This window comes from Lonchura striata, chromosome 36 (genome assembly GCF_046129695.1).
Source record: "Lonchura striata isolate bLonStr1 chromosome 36, bLonStr1.mat, whole genome shotgun sequence".
Taxonomy (NCBI): Eukaryota; Metazoa; Chordata; class Aves; order Passeriformes; family Estrildidae; genus Lonchura; species Lonchura striata.
In genome coordinates, this window is record NC_134638.1 from 816,084 (window position 1) to 837,403 (window position 21,320).

The 21,320-nt window shown below is 65.7% G+C and overlaps 2 protein-coding genes across 2 annotated transcripts; one reads left to right on the forward strand and one right to left on the reverse strand.

The window, feature by feature from the left end:
• The first annotated feature begins 1,487 nt into the window (after positions 1-1,487).
• On the forward strand, positions 1,488-3,455 carry TSR2 (TSR2 ribosome maturation factor). Its single transcript, XM_021548603.3, has 5 exons — positions 1,488-1,574; positions 1,765-1,855; positions 1,953-2,044; positions 2,782-2,841; positions 3,266-3,455. Exons 1-5 carry the CDS (start codon positions 1,494-1,496, stop codon positions 3,335-3,337), a joined length of 396 nt encoding a protein of 131 aa, XP_021404278.2. The 5' UTR covers positions 1,488-1,493; the 3' UTR covers positions 3,338-3,455.
• Positions 3,456-8,871: 5,416 nt separating this feature from the next.
• On the reverse strand, positions 8,872-21,071 carry LOC110480573 (metabotropic glutamate receptor 6). The gene is made up of 11 exons (XM_077789642.1): positions 20,065-21,071; positions 16,034-16,414; positions 14,573-14,789; positions 14,209-14,344; positions 13,749-13,903; positions 13,168-13,329; positions 12,108-12,305; positions 11,621-11,757; positions 10,626-11,169; positions 9,453-9,844; positions 8,872-9,021 (listed from the first exon to the last, which is right to left on the reverse strand). The coding sequence occupies exons 1-11, from the start codon at positions 20,116-20,118 to the stop codon at positions 8,872-8,874; spliced, it is 2,526 nt and encodes an 841-aa protein (XP_077645768.1). The 5' UTR covers positions 20,119-21,071.
• Between the last annotated feature and the right edge of the window lie 249 nt (positions 21,072-21,320).

Below are 21,320 nucleotides of genomic sequence, written 5' to 3' on the forward strand. Positions count from 1 at the left end.
CCTCGGGTGGCACCGGCGGTGGCCGCGTCACCCCCTCCCCCGCGGGGGGGGGGACCTGCGGGGGAGACAAAGAGGATTCGGTGAGGCGGGAATCGGGGGGTGGGAGGGTGTAATTAATAAGGGCAGCGGTGTTAATTGGGGGGGTCCCCGAAATCTGGGGGGGGTGGAAGCATCCCCCCGTCCCCCCCCCCCCGCACAGCGGCTGCTCTTCCTGCGGAGGAAGAACTTCCGGGGGCAGCCCCCCCCCCAAAAGGATGCTACAGGTACGCCCGCCCCCAAGGATGCCATAGGTACCCTCGGGATGCCCTCGGGTGCTCTGGGTACCCCCCAAGGACGCTGTAGGGACCCCCCAAGGATCCTATAGGGACCCTCGGGCCCCCCCGGGTGCCACAGGTACCTCAGCCTACCCCGCTGTGGGGGTCTCCCCTATGTATCCTATAGGAGCGGGGCGTGCCCAGTTGTGACCCCTGTAGCCGCTTGGGACCACCCTAGCCCACCCCCTATAGCCCCCCCCCAGTTCCTGTGTGTCCCCTATAGAGCCCCCATAGAGCCCCCCAGCTCCTAAAGCCCCTCTACCCCCCCATAGAGCCCCCCCACCCCTACAGCCCCGATATTCCCCATTGATCTCCCCACCCCTACAACCCCTGTGCCCCCCTAGACCCCACAGAGCCCCCCAGCCCCTAAAGCCCCCCTACCCTATAGAGTCCCCCAGCCCCTAAAGCCCCCCACATCCCTCCAGCCCCTGTGTGCCCCCCACCCTCTATAGTACCCCCATATCCCCCCGCGTCCCCATATCCCCCCGTGCCCCATATCCCCCCTGTGCTCCATATCCACCTGTTCCCCCATATCCCCCTGTGCCCCCATATCCCCCCGTGCCTCATATCCCCCCAGAGCCACCTGTGCCCCCATATCCCCCTGTGCCCTATATCCCTCCTGTGCCCCCATATCCCCCCTGTGCCCCCATATCCCCCCTGTGCCCCCATATCCCCCCAGAGCCACCTGTGCCCCATATCCCCCCTGTGCCCCCATATCCCCCCAGAGCTACCTGTGCCCCCATATCCCCCCGTGTCCCATATCCCCCCTGTGCCCCATATCCCCCTGTGCCCCCATAATCCCCCGTGCCCCCATATCCCCCCGTGCCCCATATCCCCCTGTGCCCCCATATCCCTCCTGTGCCCCATATCCCCCTATGCCCCATATCCCCCCATATCCCTCCTGTGCTCCATAACCTCCCGTGCCCCATATCCCCCCACAGCCCCCTCACAGGCCCTAGCCCCCCACCCTCTCACCCACGTCACGTGACCACCGCCGCGCGGGGGCTGTCGGGAGCTGTAGTCCCGTTCTGTCCCGAGGCCACGCCCCTCGCCCCCAGCCCACGCTCTGCCCCGCCTGCCCGCCACGCCCCCAGGCGCCCATGGGTGATTCGGGGATCGCTCCGTACCTCGCCCGCTCGCGGGTTCGGCGCTCGGCCGCGCGGCCTGCGCAGCGCCGTCATGGCGGCCCCCGGGGTGGAGGCGCGGGCGCTGTTCGCGGAGGGGGTCCGCGCCGTGCTGGGGGGGTGGGCGGCGCTGCAGGTGAGGGACACACCTGGGCACACCTTGCGGGGGGCACTGGGGAATCTGCGAGCTGTGCTGGGGGCGTGGGCGGCGCTGCAGATGAGGGGGGTCAGCGTGCGGGAGCTCCGGGGGGCACCTGGGGACACGGAGGGGGCACCCCGGGGCCAGCGCCGGGTGTCCCCATGTCCCCCCCGGGCTGTCCCCGCAGCTGGCGGTGGCGCAGGGCTTCGGGGGGCCGCAGGGTCCCGAAAAGGCCGCGTGGCTCAGCTCGGCGCTGCTCGACTTCTTCACGCAGAACGGTGCGTGCTGCCCCTCCCCACCCCGGGGAAGGGAGGGTCGGGGGTGGGGAGGGACAGAGGTGACAATCCCCCTCAATCCCCCCCATCCCCCCCCCAGCTGACCTGGAGCAGGAGGAGGTGGAGGATTTCCTGGCCGAGGTGATGGACAACGAGTTCGACACGGTGGTGGAGGACGGCAGCCTGCAGCAGGTGGGCTCCCAGTACGGACCAGTATGGACCAGTACGGACCAGTGTGCTACCAGCAGCTGGCCAGCCTCCCCCAGGCACTCCCAGTACAGCCCAGTTTGTCCTGGGGCTGCTCTCAGCATCTTTCAGTGGCCTTTGGCCCTTCCTGGTACCCTTGGTGCCTTCCCAGCTGCTCCCAGTATAAACCAGTATGGACAAGGATGTTCCCAGTAGGCACTCCCAGTTCATCCCGTTCCATCCCCAGACTGTTGCTACCATCCTTCAGTGCTCTCAGAGCCTCCCACTATAGACCAGTTTGTTTTCAGTGCTCTTTTACTTCCTCCCAGTCCATCCCAGTCCCACACATCGCCCTTCAGCATCCCCCACATCCATCCCAGTACATCCCAGTCCATCCCAGGTCATCCCAGTCCCACATATCACCCTTCAGCATCCCCCACACCCATCCCAGTACATCCCAGTTCATCCCAGTCCCACATATCACCCCTCAGCACCCCCCACACCCATCCCAGTCCATCCCAGTGCCCTCCCCAGTGGATCCCAGTCCATCCCAGTGTCCCCTGCAGGTGAGCCGGGAGCTGGTGACCCTTTTTGCCCGGGCGCGGGGTGGGGACGTGGGGGGCGTGGGGGCGGCTCTGGGGGCTCTGGCCCGCCGTGGCCCCGCCCTGGCTGCTGCCCTGGCCACCGCCCGCCCCGGGGGAGACCCCCAGAGCCCCCCCGGGACCCCCCCCACGGCCCCCCAGAGCCCCCCGGAGCCAGGGGAGGAGGAGGAGGAGGAGGAGAGCGGCGAGGAAGAGGAGGAGGTGAGGGGTGACATCACTGTGATGATGTCATGGGGAGCTGATGATGTCTTTGCTTGGGAGCCAATCAGATCGGGAGGGTGCTGATGATGTCATCAAAGGGGGTGGGGATGTGGTGATGACATCATGGGTTGTTACTCTGAGTGTGATACTGATGACATCATGAAATTGAGGGGGGGGTGACTCCCCAGGACCCCCAAATGAGGCGGGGCTGGGGGTGATGATGTCATTCCTGATGATGTCACCCAGTCCTGATAATGTCATCAAATGGGGGAAACGGGGGGAAGCTGGAATAGGGGTGGGGGCAGTGATGGTGTCACCAAATTTAGGGAGAGGGACCCCCAGGACCCCTGTGGCGGAAGGGGAGGGGCACTGCTGATGTCACCAAGGGGGTGTGTGACACTGATGACGTCATTGTCCCCCCCAGGCCATGGAGTGCGGGACGCCCCCGCCCCCCTCGGACGGCTGGACCGTGGTGCAGCGGCGGCGGCGGCGATGATGGGGGGAGGGGTGTCCTGTGTGTCCCCCCCCAGCTTGGGGGACACCCCTCCCCCACCCTGCTCCCCAAACTGGGGGGGAATAAAGGCCCCTCCCCCCACGGGGGTGTGGGAAGAGGAGCTGTGTGATTATCGGAGGGAGAGGCCGCTTAGAGAGCCCCTGGCCCCACTGCGGATCCCTCTGCGACCCCAGCCATCCCTCCCAGTATAACCCTGTCCCATAACCCAGTCCCTCCCAGTTTAACCCAGTCCCTTCCAGTTTAACCCAGTCCTTCCCGGTATAACCCTGTCCTATAACCCAGTCCCTCCCAGTTTAACCAGTCCCTCCCTGTTTAACCCTGTCCTATAACCCAGTCCCTCCCAGTTTAACCCAGTCCCTCCCAGTGTAACCCTGTCCTATAACTCAGTCCCTCCCAGTATAACCCAGTCCCTCCTTGTTTAACCCTGTCCCATAACCCAGTCCCTCCCAGTTTAACCAGTCCCTCCCTGTTTAACCCTGTCCTATAACCCAGTCCCTCCCAGTTTAACCCAGTCCTCCCAGTGTAACCCAGTCCTTCCCAGTATAACCCTGTCCCATAACCCAGTCCCTCCCAGTTTAACCCAGTCCCTTCCAGTGTAACCCAGTCCTTCCCAGTATAACCCTGTCCTATAACCCAGTCCCTCCCAGTTTAACCCAGTCTTCCCAGTGCTCCGCCCCTCGCCCAACCCCGCCCACCATGGCGACCGCTCTGAGGCCTCCACGCCAGTGAGGGGCGTGGCTTTCTCACCGCGCGTTGTGATTGGTTGTCTTCCGCACGCGTGGGACCGCCCTTCTCCTTTCTCACGCGGTGATTGGTTGGCGAGAGCGGAGGCGAGCGGCGATTAGCCAGCTAGACTTAAACCGGGTGGGCGCGGGCGCTGATTGGCCGCCTGCGCTCGGGTGGGCGGAGCGCGGCGGGAGGGCGGGAAGCCGCGGCGGCGATGGCGGCGCGGCTGGAGCGCGCGAGGGGGTGAGCGCGCGACCCCCCCCGGGGCGGGAACCCCTGAGGGCTGCCCCGCCGCCATCTTGGGCCGGGCGCGGCCCCCACCACCCTGCGTGGGCCCCGGGGGGTTCACTGGGTGCCATTGGGGTCCCTGAAGTGTCACCGGGTCCTTACGGGCTCCCTGGGGTGACGTCCAGCCCCGCAGGGAGCGCTGCAGTGTCTCCGTGCCCTCACACCTATCCCGGGGGGTCACCGAGGGGTCTCCTCATCCCCACGGGGGTCCCTGGGAGCCCACGCGTGTCCGAGGAGGGGTCCTGGTTGTTTCCACTCGTGTCATTGCGGGGTGTCAGGGGGATCTCCTCGTTCCTGGAGCTGTCTGGGGGATGTCCCCCCCATCCCCGCCCGTGTCCCGTGTCCCCAGGGCGCTGGCAGCGCTCGAGGCTGCCCTGGCCTTGGAGGAGGAGGAAGGTGATATCCCCACAAGGGTCCTGGTGGAACATCAAATGGTGAGACCCCAGAGCTGCCCACAGCACCTCAGAATAGACCTGCAGCACCCACGTCTGCCCCACAGCTGTCCTTGACCTCCCCATTTGCTCCCTAACACCCGCATATCTGCTCTAAAATTACTTGTGGCCCCCTCAAATTTCTCACAAACCCCCTATCGGGCCTTTATTCTTCTAATGACTCCCATATTTATCCCCTAAACCTTCCCAACTGCCCTATTTTCTGTCATCCTCTCTGCCCCCATGTTTTCCTCAAAAAAATTTCCCCCCCAGTTCGCCCCTCCACACCCCATTTTTCCCCACACCTCTTAACACCTGTTCTGTGGCCTTCCCCGATTCTCTTTGCACCCCAAATCACCCCTGACACCCCAAACCTGCCCCCCAGGACACCCGGCGGAAGCAGAAGCTGCTCCTGTCCCAGCTCCGGGTGCTGAAGCTGCTCCTGGGGGTCATCGAGAACCCGGGGCTGCCCCCGGCCACCACCAACCTGCGTGAGCCCCCCAAGCCCCCCTGACCCCCTAAACTGAACCCCGAAATCCCCAGAGCCTCCAAACTGAACCCAGAGCTGCCCTCAGCCTGTATGAGCCATCCCAAACTCCTGGGTTGACCCTGAACCCCAAAACCTCTTGACCCTCCTTGTCCACTTTGGGGGTTCCTGCATCCCCTTTGGGGTAGGGGTTTGGGGGTTCTGGGGTCTGCTTTGAGTCAGGGGTTTGGGGGTTCTGGGGTCTGCTTTGAGTCAGGGGTTTGGGGGTTCCTCTGACCAGTTTGGGGATTCCTGGGTCCCCCTTTGGGGCAGGGGTTTGGGGGTTCCTGTGACCAGCTTGGGGATTCCTGGGTCCCCCTTTGGGGATTCCTGAGTCCCCCTTTGGGGCAGGGGTTTGGAGGGCCCTGGGTCCCCTTTGGGGGTTTCCTGGGTCCCCTTGGGGAGGGAGCTCAGGGGATATTTGGGGATTCCCATACATCTGTGTCCTGCTTGGGGAGTTCCTGGCACCCCTTTGGAAGGGATTGGTGATTCCCAGGTCCCTTTTGGGGTCTCCCCTGTTTTGTGGGGGCTGATGTGGGGCTCCCCCCAGGCGAGGCGGCGGCGCAGGCGCGGAGACGCTGGCAGGAGCTGAAGGTGAGGTACGGGGGGGCCCTGGGGGAGGCTGTGCCCCACGCCCTGGCCCAGCTGCACCGGGGCCAGCAGCTGCTGCAGCGCGGGAGGGCGGCCCTGGGGGCACGGCTGGAACAGGTACGGGGGGTCCAGGGGGGCTGGGGGGGTCCTGTGGGTTCAGGGGGGCTGGGGCTTCCAGGGGTGCTAGGGGGGTGGGGGTCCCTGGGGGCACAATGTGGGGCTTGAGGGTCCCATGGGTGCTGGGGAGGCACAGTGTGGGTCTGGGGGCTCCTGTGGGGGTTGGGGGCATTGTGTGGGTCTGGGGGCTCCCGTGGGGGTTGGGGGCACAGTGTGGGTCTGGGGGCTCCCATGGGTGCAGGGGGGTTGGGGGCACAGTGGGTCTGGGGGCTCCCATGGGGGGAAGTTGGGTGCACAGTGTGGGGTCTGGGGGCTCCCGTGGGGGTTGGGGGCACAGTGTGGGTCTGGGGGCTCCCATGGGTGCTGTCTCTCCCTCCCACCCAGCAAGAAGAGCTGAAGGTGAAGGTGCGTGAGGCCACAGAGAGACGGGACCAGGTGAGACTGGGGGGAGACCCTTTGGGGTCCCCCTGCCACGTGGTCCCACTTACCTTGGGGTGCCCCTGCCCACAGAAGAGTCAATTCTGGAGTTCCTTTCCACTTCTTACCTCCTTCTTCCCCTTTTGGTGTTTACCCCAATTTGGGTTCTCTTTCCTCTGCAGTCTGGAGACTTTTTCTCCCCAAATTCGGGGTCTTTTCCCTTCCAAATTGGAGCCAGTCTCACCTAGTTTGGCATCTCTTTTCCTCTGAATTGGGGTCTCGTTCTCCCCCAGTCTGAAGTATTTTTTCCCCAAAATTTGGGGGTCTCTTTCCCTTTAATTTGGGGTTTTATCCCCCCAATTTTGGGTCTCTTTCTCCCCCTCCAGCTGCTCCAGCGGGTTCAGGAGCGGCGCCAGCAGCGGCTCGGCCGGCGCGAGACTCTGCAGGGACTGCGGGAGACAGCGGCCAGGTGAGGGTGGGACAGGTGAGGGGGTCGTTGAGGGGCACAGGTGAGGAGGGTAGGGTGTGGAGCTGGGGGCCTCGGGGATTTTGGGGAGTGGTCTAGGGGTCCTGAGAGGGACCTAGGAGTTTGGAGGGGTGGATCTCCAATGTGGGGGAGGGGTCCTCAGGGTGGGGGAGAGCCCTGGAAGGGACCCAGTGGGGGTCCAGGTGGGGCTGCTGGGATAGTGGGGAGGATCCAGGGAATTTGGGGGGGTGGTCGTGTCCTCCCCACCCACCCATGGGCTGTTGTTTCCCACAGGGTGGGGGCCTCGTGCCACCTGTACCAGGCCCTGGCGGGGGTCCAGGTGCTGCCCCCCTCCCCAGGGACCCCCGAGCTGGAGCTGGAGCTGGGACCCCCTCCCGACTCCTCCCATTCCCTGCCCCCCCTTCACCTGTCCCTCACCCACAGTGGGGAGGTCCAACTGCAGGTGAGTGGCTTCGGGGAGATTTTGGGGGCTGGGGGGGATTTGGGGGCTTGGGGAGGGGGATTGGGGGGCTGAGGGGGCACTGAGAGGGCTTGGAGGGGATTTAGGGTAGCACTTGGACAGCTGGGAGGGGGAATTTTTGGGGGTCAGGAAGGCTGTGGGGGTGCACTTGGGGGCTGGGGACTGCTCTGGAGGTGTCGGGGGGGTTCTGGGTGGTTTTGGGGTCTCCCCACCTCCTCCTTTTCCCCCCAGGAACCCCCCCTGGGGCTGCTCCCTCCCCTGGGCCCGGGGCTGCTGGAGCTGCAGCAGCGCTGCTGGGAGAGCTGGAGCCTCTGGGCAGAGGTGACACACCTGAGGAACAGGTGAGGGGGGCTGGGGGGGTCTTTGAGGGAGGTTGGGGGGCTGGGGGGGAGTTGGGGGGGGTCTTTGAGGTAGGTCTGAAGGGTCTAGGGGGTAATTGAGAGGACTAGGGGCATTTGGGAGGTTAATTTTGGGGGCTGTGGGAGAGGTTGGGGGGTCTTTGGAGCAGTTCTGGGGGGCTTTAGGGTAATTGCCAGGGTGGGGGGGCTGGGGGTTAATTGGGGGGCTCACCCCAAGCCCCTGGTGACCCCCCAGGTTCGCCCTGGACTGGCAGCCGGAGTTGGGGCTCCTGCAGGTCCTGGGGGGCCCCCGGGGTTCCCAGACCCTCTGGACGCTGCAGCTGGAGCCGGGGTACCCCCAGAGCGGGGGGGTGCGACTGCTGCCCCCCACCAAGGGGGGCCCCCCCCTCCCTGTGAGTCCTTTGGGGGTGTCCTGGGGGAGTTTGGGGGTCCTTCAGAGGGGATTAGGGGGGTCTGTGGGACAGGTTTAAGGATCCAGGGGCAATTTGGAGGGTGCTGGGGGGAGTCTAAGGGCAATTTTGGGGGTCCCAGGGACACTGAGAGATCCTGGGGGGTCATGTCGGAGGTCACTGAGGGCAACTTTGGGGGTCCCAGAGACACTTGGAGATCCTGGGGGTGGTTTTGGGGTCCTGGGGGGGATCACTTGGAGGTCACTGAGGGCAATTTTTAGGGGTCCCTGAGACAATGGGGGTTCCTGGGGGTGGTTTTGGGGTCCCTGAGTGGGTCTGAGGGCAATTTGGGGGGGGCCCAGAGGCACTTGGACATCCCAGGCGTGGTTTTAGGGTTCTTGGTGGGTTTGGAGGGGCACTGGGGGGGTCCTGAGAGTGACCCCCCCAAACCCCCTTTTCCTCCACAGGCACCCCCAGACCCCCCCACTCTGACAAGTTGGCTGGAGCTGCTGGTGGGGGAGGTCCCTGAAAATGAGGGATCCCCCTCTATCCTCCCCCCATAAAAAACCCCACTGCACCCCAATAAACTCACGGCCACCCCTTCACCAGCTCTGTCTCACTTAAAAAAACATTTCTGGGGGTTTGCAGGAGCAGCTTTATTGTGGGGAGGGGGTTCTGGGGGCCGGGGGTTTTGGGGTGCTGGGGGTTCCCCAATCTAGGGGTCCCTATGGGGGCGGGTCGGCACCGCGCCGCTTGGGCTGGTTGCGCTCGGGGTGCAGCAGGATCACGTAGACCTTGGGGGCGTAGAGGAGCCCCAGCGGCACCGAGGCCGACAGCGACATGGACACCGTCAGCGTGGCCGTCTGCACGTGCACCTGCACCCCGAAAACGGTACCCTAAAATCCTACTGACCCCAAAATCCTCCATCCCAAATCCCACTGACCCCCCCAAACCTGGCCAATCCCCAACCCAGCTGTCCCAAGGGCCCATGGTCACTGTGGCCATCTGTATGTGCACCTGCACCCCAAAAACAGTATCCCAGAATCCTGCAGACCCCAAAAGCAGGAAATCTCAAATCCCACAGATGCCCAAATGGCTAAAGGCCATTGATCCCAAAACGGACCCCCCAGCGGACCTCGAAATACCCCTAGGGATCCCCCAAATCCCCCTCCTCACCTTCTCAGCCAGCTGGGCGGTGCTGAAGATGGGCTTGAAGGTGAACCAGACCATGTGTGCCCACAGCGATCCCCCAAATACCCCCAGGGACCCCCAGATACCCCCAGGGAGCCCAAACCCCCCTCCTCACCCTCTCTGCCGACTGGGCGGCTCCGAAGAAGATGGGCCCGAAGGCGAGCCACACCACGCAGGTGGTGTACATGGCGAAGCCGATGGGCTTGGCCTCGTTGAAGTTCTCGGGGACGCCGCGCGCTTTGACGGCGTACACGGTGCAGGTGAGCATCAGCAGCAGGGCGTAGGCCAGGCAGGCCAGCGTGGCCCCCTCGGCCATGTCGCAGCGCAGGACCCCCCGCGCCGCCTCGGGGTCGGGGGTCCGGCCCATCTCGTAGTCGATGAGGGCGTGGGGTGGCCGGACCAGCAGCCAGGTGGCCGCGGCCACCAGCTGCAGCCCGCTGAGCGAGAAGGTGATGACCAGCTGCGAGGTGGGGCTGATGAAGCGCGGCGGCGTCACCGAGCGCTTCCCTGCGGGGTACGGCGGGTCATGGGGGGCTGCTGGCACCCCCAGAGCTCGCCAGGCCTGAAGGGGAGAGGGTTGGGGTACCCCGTGTCCCTCAGCCTGAGCTGGGGCTCCAAAACTTTTGGAGGTCCTGGAAGCCACATCTCTTGGGGATGGGGCTGGTCTTGGTGAGGAGCACAGACTGGGGACCCTGTCCCATGTCCCTCGTGCAGCCTCTCACCCCAGGCTCTGCCCCCCAGAGCCCCTCAGCCCTGCCCAGAGCCCCTCGACCTCACCCCATGCCCCTCACCCTGCTCAAAGACGTGGAAATGTGGTTGGTCTTGGTGAGAACATGGCACAGGTGAGACCCCAACCCCTCACCCCCTGCCCCCCAGCCCCTCCTGCCCCCCAGCCCCTCACCCTGCTCAAAGACGTGGAAATGTGGTTGGTCTTGGTGAGAACATGGCACAGGTGAGACCCCAACCCCTCACCCCGTGCCCCCCAGCCCCTCCTGCCCCCCAGCCCCTCACCCCCTGCCCCCCAGCCCCTCACCCCCTGCCCCCCAGCCCCTCACCCTGCTCAAAGACGTGGCAACGCAGTTGGTCTTGGTGAGAGCATGGCACAGGTGAGACCCCAACCCCTCACCCCATGCCCCACAGCCCCTCCTGCCCCCCAGCCCCTCAGCCTGTGCCCCCCTGCCCCCCAGCCCCTCAGCCTGCTCAAAGACGTGGAAATGTGGTTGGTCTTGGTGAGAGCATGGCACAGGTGAGACCCCAGCCCCTCACCCCCTGCCCCCCAGCCCCTCACCCTGCTCGAAGATGCGGTAGATGCGGTTGGTCTTGGTCAGCAGCGCGGCGTAGGTCAGGCTCATGCCCATGCCCAGGAAGAGTCGCCGCAGGGCGCAGACCCCCACGCCGGGCTCGGCCACCATGAGGAAGGTGATGGCGTAGACCAGGGCGATGCCGGCCAGCAGGACGTAGCTCAGCTCGCGCCCCGACGCTTTGACGATCGGCGTCTCGTGGTGCCGCACGAAGGTGGCCAGCACGAAGGCGGTGGCCATCAGCCCCAGCGTGGCCAGGGCCAGCGGGACGGCGGCGCAGGGGTCGCCCCAGCTCAGGCGCAGCACGGGCGTGGGGCGGCAGGCGGTGCGGTTGGGCGTGGGGCGCAGGTGGGGGGCACAGGGCAGGCAGGTGAGCAGGTCAGCCCGGTACTGGTAGCCCCCGCAGAGCTCACAGTGCCAGCAGCACGGAACCCCCTTCACCGGCTTCTTGCGCTCGCCGGGGCCGCACGGCAGGCTGCACACCGAGGGCGGCGGCGACGACGAGTTGGAGCCCCAGGCCATGGCGTCCTCCTGGTGGGGGGACGGTCAGGGATACCCCAAACCTCCCCAGGGACACCCCTAATACCCTAGGGACATCTTGAACACCCTATAGACATCCCAACCCCTCATGGGCACCTCATGGATCCCCCAAACCCTCCATGGACACCCCAAACCTCTTCATGGACCCTCCCAAAACCCCCGTGGACACCACAAACCCACATGGACATCTCAAACCCCCTATGAAAAACCCAGACCCACCACAGACAACCCAAACCATCCATGAACACCCCAAACCTCCTCAGAGACCTCCCCAAACGCCCCCCACAGGCACCCCACGGTTCCCCCAAGCCCTCCATGGACACCCACCCAGGGGGAACAGGACATCCCCCACCCAGTGCCCCCATTTGGCCACTGGGATGCCCCCAGCTGACCCTGGGGGGCAGAGGGGGCACCCTGGGGTCCTTGAGGGTCCCAGACCCACCTGCAGGTGCAGCCCCTGCACCCACTGCCCCACAGCCCGGTAGGCCCCGGTGCCATTGCCCCCCTGGAACTGGAAGATGTCGTAGCGCCCGGGGGCATCCCCGTTCTCGTTGAAGGACACCGGTGTCCCTGCGCTGCCTGTGCACCAGTATGGACCAGTATAAACCAGTAACCACCAGTATAGGTCAGAGACACCCCTGCCACCCCACAGGAAAGGTCAGTGATTCAGCCCTAGCCCCAGTGTGACCCCGGTACAGGGTAAACCAGTGCTCCCAGTATGGTTACCAGTGCACCCCATCCCCTTCCCACTGCCCCACAGTAGCTCCCAGTACATCCCAGTATGGTCTCAAGTGCTCCCATCCCTCTCCGTGTTCCCCCCAGTAAATCCCAGTGCTTCCCAGGATGGTCTCCAGTGCCACCATCTCCCTCCCAGTGCCACCCTAGTATATCCCAGTGTCTCCCAGTACGTTCCCACAGTGCCACAGTACCGTTGAAGGCCACCCTGCGGATGTGGGTGAGCAGGCGGCGCCCGTCAGGGGGGTCCATGTGGGCACAGAGCCCCCCGCCCGGGCAGGCCTCGCCCAGCAGCGAGTGCAGCCCGTGGGCCATGGCCAGCACGGCGTCGATGACGAACTGCACCTTCCCCTCCTGCTCGTAGGGCGAGTCCCGCCCGATGCGCTCCCGGCCTGCGGGGTTTGAGATCCCAATGGGCACCCCAAACCTGCCCTGGGCACCCCAAACCTGCCGTGGGCACCCCAAAACTGCCATGGGTATCCCAAACTCGCCATGGGCACCCCAAACCCACTGTGGACACCCCAAACCTGCCCTGGGCACCTCAAACCTGCCGTAGGCACCCTAAACCTGCCATGGGTATCCCAAACCCGCCGTGGGTACCTCAAACCCACTGTGGACACCCCAAACCTGCCCTGGGCACCTCAAACCTGCCATAGGCACCCTAAACCTGCCATGGGTATCCCAAACCCGCCGTGGGCACCTCAAACCCACTGTGGACACCCCAAACCTCCCCTGGGCACCCCAAACCTGCCATAGGTATCCCAAACCTGCAACAGCACCCTAAACCTGCTATAGGCACCCTAAACCTGCCGTGGGCACCCCAAACCCGCCATGGACACCCTAAACTTACCTGTGGGGTCCCTATGGGGTCCCTGTGAGGTTTCTATAGGGTCCCTGTGGGGCAGGGTACCTGTGGGGTCCCTATGGGGTACCTGTGGGGTCCCTGTGGGGTCTCTATGGGGCAGGGTACCTGTGGGGTCCCTGTGGGGTCCCTGTGGGGTCCCTACGGGGTACCTGTGGGGTCCCTGTGGGGTCTCTATGGGGCAGGGTACCTGTGGGGTCCCTATGGGGTCCCTGTGGGGTCCCTGTGGGGTCCCTGTGGGGTCTCTATGGGGCAGGGTACCTGTGCGGTCCCTATGGGGTCCCTGTGGGGTCCCTATGGGGTCCCTGTGGGGTCTCTATGGGGCAGGGTACCTGTGGGGTCCCTGTGGGGTCCCTGTGGGGTCCCTGTGGGGTCTCCATGGGGCAGGGTACCTGTGCACTTGCGCACGGGCGCTCCGGGTGCCCCCGCGGGGTCTCCGTGGGGCGCGGTGCCGTGGGGCAGCCGGCAGTTGAAGTCGTCCTCCCAGAACTCGTGGAACCAGAGGTTGCGGCGGTTGTTCTCCAGCGAGCGCGACGTGAAGTACTCGTCAAAGCCTGGGGGGACACGGGGCCACCGGGGGTCGGGGGGGCCCCCTCAGGGTCACAGGGGACCCCCCAGAGCCATGGGTGACCCACAGAATCCTGGAGTGTCCCACAAGCCCCCCAGACTCCTCCCAGAGCACCCCCAAACCTCCTCAGGTCTCCTTAGAGCTCCCTAAGAGCCTCCCTGGAACCCCCAAAACCACCCTGGGTCCCCCCAGAGCCCCCCCCAGGATTCTTCAGTCTCCCCCAGCCCATCCCAGTTTGCCCCAGTCCCTCCCAATAAACTCCCAGTCCATTCCAGTGCCCCCAGTCCCTCCCACTCCCCACAGTCCCTCCCAGTTCCCCCACTCCCCCCACTCCCCCCAGTCCCTCCCAGTTCCCCCAGTTCCCCCCAGTCCCTCCCAGTCCCTCCCAGTGCCCCCAGCGCTCACCGGGCACCGAGGCCCGTTTGGGCAGGATGGTGATGGCCCCGTGCGCCGCCTCCTCCAGGCCCTGCACCGGTGCCATCTTGGCCCCCCAGCTGTCCGAGCCCACCCACGAGAAGTGGCCCGAGAGGTTGGCCAGCGTGGCGGCCTCCAGCACCCGCCTGCGGGGACAGGCACGGCTACTGGGCAAACTGGGAGGGACTGGGGGCACTGGGAGGTAACTGGGAGGGACTGGAACGGGTTGGGTGGCTACTGGGATGAACAGTGGAGGCTGCTGGGATGGACTGTGAAGGACTGGGAGGGAACATGGACGGACTGAAAGGACTGGGAGGCCACTGAGTTGGACTGTGGGGACCTGACTAGGCTGGGATGAACTCCAGCAGGCTGAGGAGCACTGGGGAGGGACTGGGGCAGGACTGGTGTGTACTGGGGCACACTGGTGTGCACCGGGGTGCACTGGTCTCACCGGATGTCGTCCTCGTTGGCGAAGAGCACGACCCCGCGCGCGGTCGACGTCTCCATCAGGCGCCCGATGACCTTGGCAAACTCCCCCGGCTTTGGCTCCCGCGGGATCTTGATGGACTGGGCGATGCACAGGCCCCCTGCCCCAGTACAGACCAATATAAACCAGTATGGACCGGTATGGACCAGTGTGGATGGGGATCGATCACCTTCCCTGTCCAGGCCTCAGAACCTCCCCCTTCCCTGCAGAGCTCACCCTCCCAGTACATCCCAGTATGGCCCAGTGCCCCTCCCAGCATGATCCAGCACCCTCCCAGCATTCCAAATGCCCCTCCCAGTACAACCCAGTATCACCCAGTACAGCCCACCGGCCTCGCGGGAGCTCTGCACGAAGGCCTCGACGCCGCTCTCGCCGTAGTTGCCCTCGGAGGCCAGCGTGCTGACGTAGCTCCAGCCCAGCGCCCGCACCACGGCCACCATGGCCTGCGCCTGGTACGAGTCCGGCGGCACCACCCGCGAGAAGAACTCGTAACGCCCGGGATCTGACAGCTCGGGGGCCGTGGAGGCGTAGCTGATCTGGGGGATCTGGGGACATGAGGATATTGGGGACATCAGGGACATTGGGGGGTTTGGGGGCATCGTGGGGCCATGGGGAGATGGCGGTGAGGGGCCATGGGGGTGTCAGTGTGGAGCCGTTGATGTAGGAAGGGTCTGGGGGGACACGGGACATCGGGGACATCGAGTGAGGTGAGGGGACATGGAGGGCAGAGGGGTGTCAGGGGGCACAGGGGGCTCAGCCCTGGGGCTGGGGACAAGGGGGAACATCGGGGACAAGCAGGGGGTGACCCGGGGGACACCCAGGAGACCTGGCACTGTGGGACCCCCCCTCCCTCTCCCTGTCCCTAATCCCCCCTAATCCCCCTGGGCCATTTGCTGCCGTCCCTGGGGATTGTGGGTAACACCCCTGGGGGAGGAGGGGAAGGTTCTGGAAGGGAGGGGGGGCACAGAGGGGGAGCAGGTGGCCAGACCCCCCCTCACAGGGAGAGGACACCATGAGGACGCTGTGGGGACAGCGCTGTCCCATGTCACCCCCACATTCCCTCAAACATCCCCAGTGTCCCCAACATCCCCAGTGATCACAAAGAGCACCTGGATATTGGTGACCATGATGGCCACGGAGATGGCAGAGGCACCACTGCTGCCCCTCCATGTCCCCAGCGCCCCCAAATCCCCCCATCTCACCACAAACAGCCGCAGCACTTTGGTCACCCTGATGGACATGGAGCTGGCAGAGACACCAATGTCCCTCCATGTCCCCAATGTCCCTCAATGTCCCCAAGGGGGGGTCTCCTTCATATCCCCGACATCCCTCCATGTCCCGGACACCCCAAATCCCCCCATCTCACCGCGAACAGCCACAGCACGTTGGCCGCCATGATGGACACGGAGCTGGCAGAGACACCAATGTCCCTCCATGTCCCCAGTGTCCCTCAATGTCCCCAAGGGGGGGTCTCCTTCATATCCCCAACATCCCTCCATGTCCCGGACACCCCAAATCCCCCCATCTCACTGTGAACAGCCACAGCACGTTGGACACCATGATGGACATGGAGCTGGCAGAGACACCAATGTCCCTCCATGTCCCCAGCGTCCCTGCGTGTCCCCAGTGCCCCTCCACGTCCCCAACGCCCCCAAATCCCCACATCTCACCGCGAACAGCCACAGCACGTTGGACACCATGATGGACACGGAGCTGGCAGAGACACCAATCTCCCTCCATGACCCCAGTGCCCCTCCATGTCCCCAACACCCCAAATCCCCCATCTCACCGCAAACAGCCGCAGCACGTTGGCCACCATGATGGACACGGAGCTGGCGGACGCCCCAATGACCCCGACCAGGCGCTCGGGCGGGGGCCGGCGCGGGGCCGACCCGTCGGGGCAGCTGCCCTCACCCCCCTCGGGGGGCAGGAGGCTGCGCACGAAGCTCAGCGCCTGCTCCAGGGCGTAGGTGTCCCTGGAGCAGGTGTCCAGGATGCGGGCGCCCAGCGTCAGGTTGGGCAGCACGCGCGGGTCGCCGTTGACGCGGTCCAGCGCGTACAGCATGGCCTCCAGCCGGTGGATGCCCTTCTCCTTCTTGACCGGCCCGCAGGGCACCCCGGCGGGGCCGCGGGCATGCACCGGGAACAGCCCCCCCAGCGTCAGGTCGCCCTCCAGCCGGATGGCGTGGGGCTGGGTGGGCGCCGGGGGGCAGCGGCACGGTGGGCACAGCGACAGCAGGGCCACCAGCAGGGCCACCAGCGGGGTCACCAGGGGGGTGGCCATGGTGGGCTGAGGGCAGAGAGCGCGGTTAGGGGGTAACAGGGGGCAGAAATGGCTCTCTGTGGGGCAGGGGGGCAGAGCGACAGCAGGGCCACCAGCAGGGCCACCAGTGGGGTGGGGTGGGCTGGGGGCAAAGAGGGGGGTTAGGGGGCAGAGGTGAATCTCTGTGGGGCAGGGGGGCACAGGGACACCAGGGTGGGCAGTGGTGGCACAGTGAGGGGGGGTAGAACCTCATGGGGCAGACATGGCTCCCTGTGGGGCAGGGTGGGTGCCAGGGGGGCACAGGGACAGCAGGGCCACCAGTGGGGCCCCCAGTGGGGTGATCTGGGGGCAAAGAGGGGGGTTAGGGGGCAGAGGTGAATCTCTGTGGGGCAGGGAGGCACAGGGACACCAGGGGGGGTCAGTGGTGGCACAGTGAGGGGGGGTGGAACACCATGGGGCTCTCCGTGGGGCAGGGTGGGTGCCAGGGGGGCACAGGGACAGCAGGGTCACCGGCGGGGGTCAGCAAAGTGGGCAGTGGGGTGGCATCCCATGGGGCAGGGGTCACTCGCTGTGGGGTGGGGGTGGGACCCCGGGGACCAGGGTGGGCAGGAGGGGACGGAGAGGGGTTACAGGGGGGGCACCCAGGAGTGAGGGGTAGGGGATGGCACCCATTGGGGTGGGGGGACACCCTTTGTGGGGTGGAGAGGGGGATAATGACACCCCATGAGGCAGGGACACCCCCAGTGTGGGGGGCAGCCCCCCATGGGGCAGAGGGATCTGTCCCCACCCCAGAGGGAGGTTTGGGGGTCCCCAGCTCCCCCCAGTTTGGGGTCCTGGTGCCCCCCACCCCACTCACCTGGGCCGTGGGTGCTCCTGTCCCTGTGCAGCCGCTGGGGACTGGGGCCACCCCTGTCCTGGCCCCCCCAATTCCCCCCCAAATCCCTCCCAGTTCCCCCCCAAATCCCCCCTCGGGGTCCCTCCAGATGCTGATGGGAAAGGGAGGGGGAGGGGAGGGCCCCCCCTGCCATCCCAGCTTGGCTGAACTCCCACAACCTCCCGAGCCCCCCCAATTAAACCAGATGATAATTACTGGGGGGTTGAGGGGAATTAGGGGTGCCCCCCTCCCCAAACACATCCCCAGGGGGTCCCAAGGTGGGGCTGACCCCTCGGGGGGTTTGGGGGGGCCGGGAGGGCCCTAATCCCCCCCAGCTGTCGGATTACGGGGGGAGGGTGGATAATCCACTGCTCATCTGCAGCCAGGACCCCCCCAGACCAGATGAGGGAGGGGGGACACGGGGGGGCTGATGGGGACTTTGGGGGGGGCTCTGGGGACCTGAGGGGGACTCTGGGAGGGTGAGGGGGATCCTGGGGGGCTGTGGGGACATTTGGGGGGCTGAGGGGGCCATGGAGAGTCACGGGGGGGGTTCTGTGGGGGACATGGAGGGGGTGACCCAGGAGAGCTCTGAGGGGACAAGGGGGGTACACTGGGGGGGGGGGTCTGTGGGTCTGGGAGGGGTCAGTGGGTCCCTGGGAGGGGTCAGTGGGTCCCTGGGTGGGGTCAGTGGGTCCCAGAGTGGTCAGTGGGTCCCGGGGGGGGTTTCAGTGGGTCCCGGGGGCTTTCGGGGACCCCCGGGACCTGGGGCGGGGGGCACTGGGGGGGTTTAAGGAGCCCCAGAGCGGGCGGGGCCTTTCCCGCCAAAACTCCGCCTCAGCCGTTCCCGCGCAAACCGCGGCGCGCGCTTCGCGCCGCCGCCAGGCCACGCCCCCACACCGCCCCCGCCCCCGCGTTTAACCACGCCCCGTCACGTAAACCCCGCCCCCTAAAGCCACGCCTCTCCTCCGCGCTTTGCGGCTTTTTCGCGACTCCCCCGTCCCCTGCTGGCGGTGCTTTACGGCTGTGTTGGTGTTTTACGACCGCGGCCGGCCGCGTTGTGCGGGTGCGGGGGGGCCCGGGGGGCGATTTTGGGGGTCCCGGGGGGAATTCGGGGGTGCGGCAGAGCCCGGAAAGGGGTGGGGGGGGCCTGGGGGTGGTCGCCTTCCTTGAACTCCCTTCTGCCCATCGCAGGGGCCATGGCTGGGGCCGAGCGGGACCCGCACAGGAGCGGCGAGGAGGAGGAGGAGGAAGAAGAGGAAGAAAAGGAGGAGGAGGAGGAGAAAGAAGAAAAGGGAGAACAGGAGGAGGAGGAGGAAGAAAAGGAGGAGGAAGAAAAGGAGGAGGAAGAGGAGGGTCCCGAGGGCTCCCCCGCCGCCGCAGCCCCCTCCGGCCCCGCCCCAAAGCCGGTGGTACCGGGGGTCCTTTATTTGTCCTTCCTCCCCCCGGGCTTCGGGCCCCGCCAGGCCCGGGCGCTGCTGCGGCCGCACGGGGAGCTGGGCAGGGTCTTCTTCCAGCCCCGCGGTGAGTCCGGGGGTCCCGGGGGGTCTGGGGGGGGTCAGGGCGCCCCACAGAGCCCCAGCAATGGGGGAATGGGGGGTGTGCCCATAGACCCCCTGCAGGTGCAGAATTGGGGGGGTCAGGGCCCCTCCCAGCCCCGCTGACACCCACAGAGCGGGCGGGGAGGGGTTCAGCACCCTTGGGTGGGGGGGCTCAGCCATCCCGGGGGGGGCCTCCCCACCCCTTTCTCAGCGCCCCCTCCCCGTTCCCGCAGGAGGCTCCGTGCGGCGGCGGCGGCAGCGCCCGGGGGGACCCCCGGCCGTGGCCTTCGCCGAGGGCTGGGTGGAATTTCGGGACAAGCGCGCGGCCAAACGCGCGGCCAAACTCCTGCACGGGGCCCCCATGGCCCCCCGGCCCCGCAGCCCCTTCCGCCATCACTGCTGGAGCATCAAGGTGGGGCCCGGGGGCTCCTGAGGAGGGGTCCTGGCTGGTCCAGAACAGCTTTAGGGGCACTTGGATATCTTTATGGGGGGGTCTGGATCGCTTTTTAGGGGGTCTCAGACCTTTGGATGCCCTGGGGGAGAGCAGGGGGGGCACCTGTGGGTTGCTGGGTAGTTGGGACCCTTTATGGGTGAGGGGCTGGGGTAGCCCTGGGTCCCTTTTTGGGGATCTCCAAACTTGGGTCATTTGTAGGGGGCACCTGGGTCCCTTTTTTGGGGCTCCCAGGTTTGTAGGGAGCACCTGGGTCCCATTTTTGGGGGTCTCAGATGGTTTTGGCCCACTGGGAGTTCCTGTTTTAGGTTTCAGGGGGGTCCCCAGCACTGGGGGAGGGGTGGTCCATGGGGAGGGGTTGGGCTGTGTTGGGGGACCCCTCCCACACCCTGGGCCAGCAGCTGGAGGGGGGTTTGAACACCCCAAAACCTTATTGGGCGGGGCGGTCAGAGGTTGTTTGGGGGTCCCCTGACCTGTGCCCACCCCTCCAGTACCTGCCCGGGTTCCGGTGGCCTCACCTGAGCGAGCGGCTCAGCTACGAGCGCCAGGTGCGGGCGCAGCGCCTGCGGGCCGAGGTGGCCCAGGCCAAGCGGGAGGGGGGGTTCTATGCCCGCCAGGCCTCCAAAGCCCCCCCAAAAACCTCGGGAGACCCCGCCGCCCCTCTGCCGACCTGGGGCTTCACCCAAAGGCCCACCGAGGAGGAGATTTGGCGGCGCAAAGCTCGGCCCCCGCCGGCCGCGCCCCCCATGCGGCTGCTGGAGAAGGTGTTCGGGGCAGGGAGGTGAGACCCTCCCTCGAATTTGGACACCGATCCCTTTCTCAACGATCTCAAAGTGTTTTCTTTTTCTCCTTAAAACTTTTATTACTTTTAACAAAAATAATTCCTCGCGGTCTCTTTAAATTCTGCCGAGGGGGCGGGGCCAAAGGGAGGGGGCGGGGTTATGGCTTGGCGCGAAACTCCCTGAAGGCAGCGCAGGGGGCGGGGAGTGGGCGTGGCTTAAGCAGCTCAGGCCACGCCCCTTTCCATAAAAGGACGCGGCCCAAGGAAGCGACAGCGGGTGAAAGGTGCGCGTAGGCGGGGCCTAATCAGGGGGCGGGGCCAGAGGAAGCCACGCCCCTCCCGCCTCAAACATTTAAATCTCTACAAAGGGGAGGGCAGGGTTCTTAAAGGGGCCGCGCCCCCATTTCGGGGGGGGGGGGGGGGCGGTTCCAGTGTCAAAAATAGAAGCTCTGGGGGGTGGGGGAGGGGCCCCAGTATGGCACTGGGGAAATGGGAGAATGAACGAACTCGGGGCCCCATAAACCTGATGTCCCCATAAACCTGGGGGGTGGGGGGCAAACCCCCCCAAAAACGGGTGCTGAGAACACCCCAATATCCCTGGGAAACCAAACGGGGGGAGTGGTACCAAACTGGGGACTCCCCCCCCTCAAAATGCCACTACTGGGGTCCCTCAGCCTTGCTGTGTCACTGGGGAAGGGGCGACCTGACACCGTGGGGGGAACCCGGGGTGCCCAAAATCGGGGTGTCACCCTGGGGTCCCCCTGAAGCCCCACAGGAGGGTCCTGGAGCCCCCAAACCTGTGGGGCACCCCAGAATCTCCCCGTAACTCTCTGGGGGTCCAGGGGTGCCAGTCCCACCCATGGGACTCACCAGTGCCCCTCCCCCAGCACACCCAAGGCTCCATCCCCAAATCCACTCCCCACCCCAAAGGTGCAACACCCCATCCCTCCTCCCCACCCCCACATCCCCCAATTTTAGTGCCCCCCCACCTTTTAAGTTCCTCATTTTCCTCTTCCCCTCCCACTTTTCTTCCCCCCCCATTTCCTCCACCCCAATTCCAGTTCAACCATCACTTCCCAACCTCCCTCCCCCCAAATTTTGGTTCCTTTTACATTCCCCTTCCCCCTCCCTATTTCCCTCCCACCAACATCCCCCTCCCCACATTTTTC

Bases quoted from the DNA above. Each gene is read 5' to 3' on its own strand.
- LOC110480573 (XM_077789642.1), bottom strand. From the start codon at position 20,118: ATGGGGGGCGCGGCCGGCGGGGGCCGAGCTTTGCGCCGCCAAATCTCC. The intron at 11,170-11,620 runs GTGGGTCTGGGA...TCCCCCCACCAG, and splicing joins TGCAGGGGCTGCACCTGCAG to GAGGACGCCATGGCCTGGGG. The intron at 9,022-9,452 runs GTGAGGAGGGGG...TTCGGGGTGCAG, and splicing joins CCGCCCAGTCGGCAGAGAGG to GTGCACGTGCAGACGGCCAC.
- TSR2 (XM_021548603.3), top strand. From the start codon at position 1,494: ATGGCGGCCCCCGGGGTGGAGGCGCGGGCGCTGTTCGCGGAGGGGGTC. The intron at 1,575-1,764 runs GTGAGGGACACA...CTGTCCCCGCAG, and splicing joins GGGGGTGGGCGGCGCTGCAG to CTGGCGGTGGCGCAGGGCTT. The intron at 1,856-1,952 runs GTGCGTGCTGCC...TCCCCCCCCCAG, and splicing joins CGACTTCTTCACGCAGAACG to CTGACCTGGAGCAGGAGGAG.